The sequence below is a fragment of the Solea senegalensis genome, linkage group LG14 (assembly GCF_019176455.1).
Source record: "Solea senegalensis isolate Sse05_10M linkage group LG14, IFAPA_SoseM_1, whole genome shotgun sequence".
In the NCBI taxonomy this organism is placed as follows: domain Eukaryota; kingdom Metazoa; phylum Chordata; class Actinopteri; order Pleuronectiformes; family Soleidae; genus Solea; species Solea senegalensis.
In genome coordinates this window covers 8,885,418-8,896,447 of record NC_058034.1, presented here as the reverse complement: position 1 = coordinate 8,896,447, position 11,030 = coordinate 8,885,418, and the positions used below count along the sequence as shown (strand labels likewise).

At 40.8% G+C, this 11,030-nt stretch overlaps 1 protein-coding gene across 4 annotated transcripts in view; it reads right to left on the bottom strand.

The window, feature by feature from the left end:
- ttll7 (tubulin tyrosine ligase-like family, member 7) overlaps positions 1–11,030 on the bottom strand; it is a 68,987-nt gene that overhangs the window by 49,817 nt on the left and 8,140 nt on the right. For all 4 annotated transcript variants that reach the window (XM_044044115.1, XM_044044118.1, XM_044044116.1 and 1 more), the window contains exons 3-8: positions 10,447–10,578; positions 8,441–8,562; positions 6,061–6,128; positions 5,632–5,790; positions 1,780–1,996; positions 426–590 (exon numbers count right to left, since the gene is read on the bottom strand). In XM_044044115.1, coding sequence (XP_043900050.1) covers positions 426–590; positions 1,780–1,996; positions 5,632–5,790; positions 6,061–6,128; positions 8,441–8,562; positions 10,447–10,578 — 863 coding nt within the window. The remainder of the gene's footprint in view (positions 1–425; positions 591–1,779; positions 1,997–5,631; positions 5,791–6,060; positions 6,129–8,440; positions 8,563–10,446; positions 10,579–11,030) is intronic.

The following is an 11,030-nucleotide window of genomic DNA, read 5'->3' as shown; positions in this document are numbered from 1 at the left end:
GCAAATAGCAAAGGTCATGTACAGCAGAGAAGAAAAACAGAACCAGGGCTGCTGAATGAAAATGAACAAAATGAAGGTGTTTGGATGAGGTAAGTGGTGTCAGATAGGGTGAGTGTGCCCTCCAGGAAAGATGTTTCCAACAAGCTCTTTTAAACAAAGCTCTGAAGCTTCACTGAGTTACTGCCATAACAAATCATATCAACCATTTCCTGGTTCACTTGTGTACTGTGTGCAACCTGTGTTGGCTAGTAAGAACAGCATGTGTATATATGAGCGTGCACTCGCAGATTCCACTGACAGATGTATGCATGTGTTTGTTTGCCTTTGTGGTGCGGTCGTGATATCACACCGCACATATTTGCTTTTATCAAAGTGCACATCCGCCACAGTACATTTGTGTGTGTTTGGGTGGACTTCCCACGTACAGAGACGTCACCCCAGAATTTGGCCACGTCATAGTCATTGGTGCGGAGGAACTCCGTGAACCAACTGATGGACCTCTTGCTGCCTTTGTCGACTGTCTCGTCTCGCTCGAAGTTTTCATTGTGTTTGTTGACCGAGTAGTTGGTCAGATGCATGTAGAGCTGGCTCTGTGGAGACACAACGGAGTTGGTGGCTGAACACATTAGACAACAAACTGTGTCATTGAAAATAAAATGTGTCATTGAGCGGTTTACTAAAACTATGCATTGTATTACCATGGCGTATCCCCCCTCTTTAAACACTGCCACACAGTTGAAGATAATACTTCCTTGCCCTTAGCCAACAAGGTAATAACACTGTGACTGCAGGCCACTAGGGCCCCTGATGGCTGTCTGGGAGCCTCTCACTGTGGGATTGAACATCCATCTCCATGACATGATTCACTCCATCATGTGTCACAGACCGAGTAAGACAAAACACAGTAGGATACACATACATGCAGGAGGAGTCCAGCGTGTATGTGTTCATGTGTGTGGATGTGTGTGCATCCCTTCAGCAGGTGCAGAACTTCAAAGCAAATAAGAGTGGCCTGATAATACCAGAGACATCTGCATGTGGACATTTGCACTCAGCTGCGTGTGCATGCAGTATCCCTGCATATTGTGTGTGTGTGTGTGTGTGAGCACTTAGGACCTTCTCTGGTATAAACACTGGCCTTGTCAGTACCAGTAGACCTCAGTGGGACCAAAACTGTGTCCTAATGAGACAGAACCTAGTTTCTGAGGAACTGGTTAGGTTTTGGCCTTAGAGGTAAGGTTAAAATTAAGGTTAGGCATTAACTGGTACTTCTATCTTTGTGAGGACTGTTTGATAGTTGGTCGTAAGATTAGCTGTTAGGTTTAGGTCTGGGATAGAATTACATTGTCTTTAAAAAAAAGAAAAAAATGTGTGCGTAATGCATGCTTTTGTTTTGAGGAGGAGATTGCACTGTGTTTCCCAGCCTCTATCCTTCTGTGAGTTTGTTTGCCTAATATGATTATGTTGAGTTGCGTGGCTCCAGTTCATGGCAGTGTATGGAAAATACATTTCTCTGTGTATCTGTTTCACAAATCTGTCTGTAGTCAGTTTCTGACTCCCATGATTGGCCACACACAGTGTACTGAAGTGGCATATTGTGGGCGGGTGCAAGCATCACTGTTGTGTACAGATGGTACACAGATAAAGATGAATGTATTGTTCATAGTTACGAGTGAGTGTGTGCAGCTACTGTGCCACTTTACCTTGAAAACGGCTGCATACTGTAAATAACATCGTCATTATTATAAAAAGCATACAAGCACTGTGTGTGTGACCCACCAGGTTGGCCTCACTCGGTGCATGGTACTTCTCAGTGCCCATACGAACCAAGCCGTCATTGTAGAGGAAAATGCGAAGTGGGTCACAGGAAGTGACAAGGATGTAGATGCGTAGGTCGAACTTGTAGCCCTCCATCAGGAAGGGCTTGTCCAGATACTCCTGAACGATAAAGTGTTCCTGGGCTGGCAACTTCTCACAGTTTCGGATAAGTGAGATCCTGGATAGACAGAAACTTTATTAATCCTCGGGGGGGAAATTGGGGTGTCGTCAGCAGCATAATAAAATATGGCATAGTAAAGACAAAAAAGATAATTAAAAAATGATAGATGGCAGCATAGCAGAGACCATGAACATGACTGATGACATTGGCACTGCTTTGTGTATGTGCTACAGCAAAAGAAAATATGAGCTAAACAGAATACTGTTTTTATTGGTTACAACACATTATTATTTTTTTTTATTATTATTTCACAGTCGTTTGCAAATGTTCTGGAAGACATGATGTATTTACTGGGGTGCCACATATGCCTGCTCTGCTGACACATTTGGTCTTCAACTCAAAGATAATCTCTGCCCTGGTGCTGTATTAAAATAACACATTACTAGTTTACAGGAGTAATTAATGTGATCAGAGGTGGAAGAATGTGTATGGAATGTTTTTTTTAAATTTACATTAAAGACATTTAAACCTTGGGAATGTGATCTTCCACTGATATATAATCTTCACTCAAAACATATCTAAAAAATGAGTGTGCGGAGAATAGTTTGAGCAGGACAGGCTGTTTTGGCTCTGTGGAGACACAAAACATTTCAAATATTTTGTTATTTTTGTCATCGCCTTTGAATTTAAACAGCTGAGAAATGAATGTACAAAATAAAATCTGAAGGTTGGTTTGTCTGGGCAATTCTCCGCAAACATCTGGAGAATAATGGGATTTTTTTTTTAAACAAAACAAGCATTTGGACTGAATGGCATAGTGCAGGGTCTTTCAATAGGAGCAGGCATTGCTCCGTTTCAAGCTCCGCTTTAATTCATTTGCTTTGGTCTCATGTCACTCGCACTCAGACTTTAAAGTATGCAGACCATTGCTAACTGGACTCATGAATGAATTGTGTTTTTTTGTGGGAATATTTTCAAAACTTTGTGTATGTCTATCAGCATGTGTGTGTGTGTGCGGGGAGGATGGTTGGTCATTTTTAAACAATCTGCCGGTATGTATAAGCAGCAAACCTGACCTAAATCACTCACAGTTAGGGCAGACTTGAGCTAAATTGGCTACATGCACATGGACACAACACACACAAACACAATATTTGGCTGAGATATGAAGGCTTGACTGTTCAAAAAGAATATTTTGAGGTACGGAGAAAATTGTGGCACCAAGTTCTCTGGTGCCACACGGTTCTGTCCCTGTGGTTTCTGTAATCACAGCCAGAACAAGACATACAGCAGCTGGGAAAAAGCAGTCTGTGTTGGTGTAATTTAATTAAAGAGTTCTCAGATAACTCAGTTAACATTGTTGATGAGCTCCTTAGGAGAATTTCTTCATCAAATACCAGGGAGGAAAATTGGATGTCTAGACTGGGATCAGGTATTGCCTTTCAAGTTATGATGAAATAGTCTTTTCTCTGGAGTCCTCCTTATTTCAGAGGCTTAATAAAACTTTGCACGTTTACAAGCTCTGCCTTGCTGGAACGTTGTGGTTACTTTGGGTTTATCAATCACCACTTGCTCCCACCAACTCAAAGACTGCTTGGATTATAGACGTGGCTTCATTGGCCTGCTTATCACCACTCGAGAACAAAAAAGAAAAGGAAGCCTGACCAATGATGTGAGGGGCCCTTCTAAGTGGCAGACAGCAGGCTGAATGATGAAGACAGGGTTAACAGTGTTAAGTTAGTTGAGGAGGAGTAGCTGAGGAGAAGACGACATGATTGATGAGCTGGGGTGTCAGATAATCACGGCCCACTCTCCCCTGCCTATTTAATTTGGCACCGGAGGGGATCTTGCCTTTTTAAGCCCCACACATGCTTTTATTTTGTTTCCCTTATAACAAGCCACGCTTCAGACACAAACAATAACTTCATTTAGTTGGCCGACGGAAAAATAAATTACAGAGGGTAGATATAACTTAATTTCCTGCCGCATCACACCATGCAAAAAAAAAATAAAAGGAAAAGAGAGAGAAAAATCTAATCTTGTGAGCCCCCCACCACTGACTGCTTGTGCTAAACTCATCATCTTTCATATTCTTAATGTATTGCAATAATTCAGCCTTTTATTCTTTAATAAATAAGGGCTTAGTGCAGCATGGAGTTATAAGTAATGCTCACATTATACCAGAAAGGACAAATTCAAAGAGAATGAGAGGGAAAGGTGAAGCACAATGAGCTATTTCAACTTCAATATCCCCACCTATTGGTGCCAGTGATAAATGCATTCCACAGTATTACTTCACAATATGCACAGCAGGGATCACATTTTCAAAGCAAGAGAAGTCAAATGAATACTTAATTCATGTTTTGCAAACTGAGCAGTTTCAACACATTTATCTAAGTGCCCAAGAGACCCTGTAGTTACGAAAATTCACAGATCCTGTGAATTTAGTTTACATTATACCCCCTGACATTAAAATAAAACCCAACTTCACTTAAATTGTTGAAGTTTATTTCAGTCTTCGTCTATGTGGCCACAACTGCCGCAAATTGTGCATTAAATTGTAGCTAATTTCTGTTTTGAGTGCCAGATGAATCATAAAAACATTAGAATCACTTACAGGGCTTGTAAAAAAACAATTTAGGATAATTGTGTTGTTGACTGCTTCTTAAATAGACTTTTCCATCTATTTCCGAGCCACATATTCTAGTCAGAAAAGTGTAGATTCCTACATTCTGTCAATTCCCATTGAAAAGGAGTTGTAAAAGCTGATGTCCTGAAGCTCTGCCCTGAGGTCTCCTCCTAGTCAGTGTCACTAAAACACCACTAAAAGCCAGGGGGCTTTACTACTCAATGACCTAAACAGCTCTTCTCAAAGCCAAAGGAGCATTAAAATCAATACCAACCCTATGCTGATGTACAGTTGTGTTGACATTGTGCCAGTAGGGAGTCTGTTCAATTACATGAGGAATTTAGTTTCATTCACCCCATTCGCAGACATTAAAGTGATGTAGTACAGCTCTAAATACACTGTCAAATACAACTCTGTACACTGTAGCATCAAGAATAACTCGAGTCAGCACTTTTCTGACGTGGCAACAAATCAATATGACTTAAGCTTTACTAAAAGTACTCTGACTGCTGGGATGTTGAACCTCATAAACGTGAGAGTAAAGAGTCACCATGCACACAGTAAAAAAGAAAAAACAGGCCTTGGCAATGATTCTCTAAATGCAAGAGGAAGCGTGACATCACAGCCTGAGACAGGCTTCTAGATGAGAAATATGCATTCAGGTCCACAGCCTGCTCATCTTTTGAATAAGGAATGCTACTGAGGGACAGAGTAACCTGCAACCACCATCTTGGTCCTTTTCCTAGTCAGACTGGTTGCTGCCTTATAAAGGAATACAATAGTCACATGCAGTGTGTGTTTGTGCAGCTACAACCTCTGATTTATGGAGAGTGGGACCATCACAGACAATTAGGGGCCAACAATGAGATTCACCACACTCTCTCCGCTCAAATACTCAGCTACTCAGCGATAATGCTGCTTCCATGGACACTTGCGTCAGGGTCGCTCGTTTGCTGTGCTTGTCGCTTATTTGCTTCAGTGCTAATTTCTGTCTTCTCTCAAGGCCCCTTCACACTAACGGTCTGACAGTCATATAGTGGTCGTCTGCTCGCCTCTGACCTACCCGTGACCCATGGCTCCATTGGCAGGTTTGACGATAAAGGTCTTCTGCTTGCGTTTCCTGCGTAGCTCTTTGACGTAGTTCTGGAACTGCGTGTACTCGGCAGGGAAGATCCAGGTTTTGGGTATGAAGCTGTACTCTTGAGGCTGGCACTTGATCATTCTAAACAGACAAAGACAGGGCAGTGTTCTTTTCACAATGGTAGAGTTTTTTGTTTTGTTTTATAATAGTAGATATAAATTCTCTGCTTTTACAGCAGTGACTGTTTTTTTTTTTGCTTGTTTTTACTTGCACTGGTGGAATGCTGCAAGTTGTAAAGTCTTGAATTGCAAGCTGTCGAAACACTGATCTTTGAAAAGCTCTTGTTTTTGCATATTTTAAGCCAAGCCAAAGTGCTCATATTTCCTGTGTTAAGATAGACAGAAAACTTACTTGGACATGTTTCTTGCTAGACAGTCTTTCCGGCAGATTTCGCCCATGCCAGGGAAATGGTTAATTCTCTAAAGAGGAACAAGCAGACATAATAATGTAGTTAGGGCCATTACGCCACTCAATTCCACCCCCCGTCCGTTCATAAAAATGAGCACATTAAAGGCAGCAACCTGAAGTGAGCTTACAATGTACTGACATTTATGCCCAATTACGGACTCAAAACAAAAAGGTGACGCTGAGACCTTTCACCACCCTTATTTAGTTTATCGTGTTTTTTTAATACTTTAAAGGTTGGGGAGGAAAGAGGAGAGAGAGAGAAAAAAAGATCAATCTCGACTCCGAGGGGCCGAGGTAATTGGTTCTGCATCGCAAACTCCTGCAGTGACAGTTGAATGAATTGCTTTGAATGCGGTGAAGGTGTGGGGTGTATAGGAGAAACTGTGGATTTTCTGTATTCTTTGACTAAATGAGCCTGAACAGGGGCGTTAATTAGGCTCATATGAACTGAAACTTGACAGCAAACTCTCACGGTAAATCACTAAAAGGAAAAAAAAATGAACAGAGGGAGAGGAGAGGAGAGGAAAAAACAAGAACGCAGAGTGTAAAAGGAATCCGTGATTATTATCCAAACGAGACAGATGTAATTAGGGATTCGGAAGAATTGCACAATTATGCCAATGCCGCGAGACGACATAGCTTGTGAAGGGAAATCAAAACCAATTGTTGAGGGACCTCTACTTTTCATCTGAGACATTATCTCGTGAAACTCCACTGCGGCGCAGGGAAACAAGTGAAAGCAATTGACAGCAAATCACCAGTTCTGTGCGAAACATCACGGCGCACATTTCGACGTGTTAATCTGTTCCTGTATTTGTAATATTCAATCTGCTTCGATGAACTCTCACTGCCCCTATCCTAACAAGCTAGACTCTTTCGGACTAGTCCGTGATTTAGTCGATCATTAGTGCCCAGTCTAATCAAATAAGCGCACGGTAAGATGGATGGCTAAAGCTCGGGGGAGCAGTCAAGTTCACTCAGCAGGACAGGGAGGTCAAACAGAGGTGAGATCACTCTCAGACTAGTACACAGACCTCAGAGCAACCCTTGTTGTTTAGGCCTGTCTTATCAACATCACGAGTGGCATTTGAAACCTGCCCCCCCACCCCCTGCTGTTCACAACTTGTCAGTCTACCTGTCAGTCTTCCCATCTGTCTCTGTGTATGCTGCGTTGTTCCCACTCATGCTGTCCACTACTCTCCTCTATTTGCTATTCTCTGTCTTACCTCCCAGGGTCTAAGAAAAAGCAGATGGGAAGAGTCTGTCCATCTTCATTTTCCCTTTCTTTTCATTTTATCATATTATCTAACATGTAGTATATTTTAACATAATCTTCTTTTATTTCCATATCCATCTGTCCTATATAAAACCCTTAACATTCAGACTGCTTTAATCGCTTTCTCAATATTCCTGTTATTTGACCTCTTCTAGGGACATGTATCAGGACAGGTGGGTGTGTCAATACTCAGTCGGCCCCAGATAAGATAAAGAATTAGGTGCACAAAACACCCAAGAAAAATCTGGTTTGTTGTGGTCAGCAACATGATCGATACACATCATGATGTGATGTGTATCGATCATTTCTGCAGACAGACTGTAAGGATAATAAAAAATGAATTCATCTCACCCCTGAATACAATTTTAACACAAAATGCAACATTAGGTTACACAAAGTGTTTTTTTTACTGTGTAATTTAACCAGGTAAAATAACTGAACAGAAACCCTTTATTGCCTCCTTCCAATTCATTCATCTGAGTCAATCTTGTCTATTCATGTGTTAATACATGTTCACATTAAGAGTCAATTACAAAAAAAAATTTTCCCATTCTAAGTAACGGATAATCCTATTTGTGGGCATGTGATATTCGTTCATTGCTAAGCTTAAGCAGCTGCATATCACATTTCTTGTAAGTAGCATGTGCATGTCTCGCAAATAAACTATATTGTGCCCAAATAAACAGGGATGCCACACACTGAACGTACACCTGTTCTACCTGAATGGGTCAGTGGTCTTAAAAGATATCTCATATATAAGACACTTCATTTAAGAATGTCTTTAATTACTGGTATACAAAGTCAGATATGATCCTTGTTCAGACACGCTCCTCAAAGTTCCCCAAGTTACATACTATACACTACTGAGAGCTCTCAATGGAGCTGCTTAGCGACATAAACTTTGTTGTGTTACTGAGCAGCAGCTTAATTGGAGGTTAAAATCCAGATCCCGGTGTAACAATAGAACCTGACAACTTTTTATTCAAAGGCTCCATTCTCCAATCTCTCGTTTGCAAAGATGTGCTGAATTGTGGCCTAAACGTATACCTGATAATTCCTGAGCTCAGCGATTTTCTCGTGCTGCACAGCAGAGTCATTCCAGATGAGGTTGGCGGTCTCGTCGTCGTCCCGCGTCTTCATGAAGTCCATCTCGTTGATGACTATACGAACTGGGTGGAAACCACTCATTAGAATGTTTCACAGTAAGAGAATGGGCGACTGAATAATTTATATAATCAATTTTGGAATAACGAAGCAACCATTGATACGAATGCAAAAATGAGAAGATGTGATGTAGACCCAGGAATCATATATTTCTACTCTTCATATCAGTGTTCCACTTGCTATGCTTAAATTCAGTTTTTGCATACATTAAGGGGGAAATGGGTTATAGATCAAAAAGCTAACAGCAATATTTACCATTCCTATGATAGTTGTGGAGCAGCCAATCGTAATTCCTCTCTCCAAAAGATAAATTAATTGTAATGCATTCAAATCCCAACGGAAACCCCTATGGTATGAGAGATAGGTGGCAGGCCCATTTTGACATTAATCCAACAACTATTCATTATTCAGCCAGTAATGAAAGATTCATATGCCCTAACGAAACATGGTATTAATTAATTTTCTTGAAAGCCTGCACAAACCTGGAGAAGGCTTGCCTAATGTTGCATGATGGCACTTGAATTGGAAAAGGATGGTTTCAATGCAACTTCATCCATCTGGTAATGTTGGTAGAGGCTAACCACATTTTACTAACTGGAAGAGAGAGGGTTTACATCACAGCAGGGCTCTGCTTACAATCACCAGTAGGGGCTTTAAACACAAAGCTGTAAATGGCCCTTCCTTACACATCTAACTAAACCTACAACCCTAGGACCAGAAATTAAAATCCCTTCTCAGTGGGTGTAAGGCAAATTACCGCCAACATACTGCATGAACCTTAATCTTTACATGTAATACTATAAATTGTGAAAAAAGAAAAAGGCCCCTCAAAAAAAGTAACTGCAAAAATGAGCCATCCATCTGGCCCTTAGTGTTAATTTTCCTTCAAAATAGCCCTGCCCTAGCCTCAGAATGGCCACTGAGAGGGTCTCGTCACAGCTAGCAAACAGACTCACAGCTAGACTCCCATCAACCTACAGAATCCCGGCAGCCCCTAACTTCTGCTTGCTGCTGCTGCTGACTCCTTATTTTCATAGGTTGTAGTTCACCCCTGAGAGCTCTGCTGCCACACAATATACAGAGCAGGCGGAGAGTGCTTACTGCGCTCTTTTGGCCCTTTTCAAAAAAAAAAAAAACCCACTGCCAAGGTAAATTACCTCAAAAACAATTTATGTACAGTATGTATGCAGCAAGGCCAAGTTTCACTGGACAGCAACACTGACACCTTTAATTGAACGCATGACGTCGCAGTGACCTCCGTCACTCAGGAAATTATTGTTGAGATAATGTTGTTACGGGATTTATGGTATTCTGAGGGACGGACTGAGCCACAATGGCAACTGTTTCTAAAAATTGAAATACAATGCAGTGTGTCACAGTACATTAATCTTACCTACGGCACTGTCCAAAAGACTAGTCTTACTCATTCATGAGATTTTAATATAAATAAATATAAATTAGAAGGCTTGCATTCTAACACATGTCACAGAGGGTCTCTTTTTACAGAGAGCACAATATATTTTATCTTCTTAAAATGAAAGAACATGCCTCTTTTTGCACCTGTGTCATGTTTTATGAAGGCTCCTTTTTGCATTGTTTAAATGCTTGGTAATGGCACTGCTAACAGTTTTCCAAGCTTTTGTGGACTCTGGTAGCATTTTCAAACCAGCAGATGATGCCAAACAGCAAAACACTTTTAATAAAAGCACAGTAATGCACTTTAGAACGTAGAATGAATGTCTTTGTTTTTGCCTTAGTGTAGCAGTCAGTGCCAGCATCCCACCTATTCTTCTTCCCGTCTAAAAACTTTTCTCAACATGTTCACGTTTTATGGTTATTACAGTCATTTCAAAAATAATTCAAGCGTTATCACAGATAGGTAACCGTACCAATCTCGTATTTGGTGCCTACGACGTTGGCGCTGATGGATCCTTTTTTCTTTTTCATGCGCACCTTCCTCTTCCCACTGCTGTGATAGGAGCCCACAGATGGCCCGTTCATGGGGGACGCTCCTTGATCCTCTGGAGGAGGAAACGGCATATGACAAAAATAAGATACAGTCACAGCTTGTGCTCAAGGCAGACAGAGGGGCAGAAATTGCTGGAATCCTCTCCCATTTTCTCTCATTTATGCAGAGGATTTAGTGGGGGATTGTTTAATGGACCAGAATATAAATGAATAGTAATGTAGATACATTCCTTCACTATCTTTTTTTTATGGCTGATGCATTAATCATTCTGTATTTGTTTGTTGCATGTCATATGCAAATTTAAAAAAAAATGATACAATATAGAACAAATGAATAATTCATTAGAATTAGGGAATCTAATTATTTAAAATTGTTTTCATGAATGTATTGTTATCTAAAAATAAAGAATGTTCATGTTCTTATGAAGAGCCCTTTATCTTACACAGCAGGTCTCTTTCAATCCAGTCACTTAAATCTCACACCTGGTCCTGTAATGTTTTGATG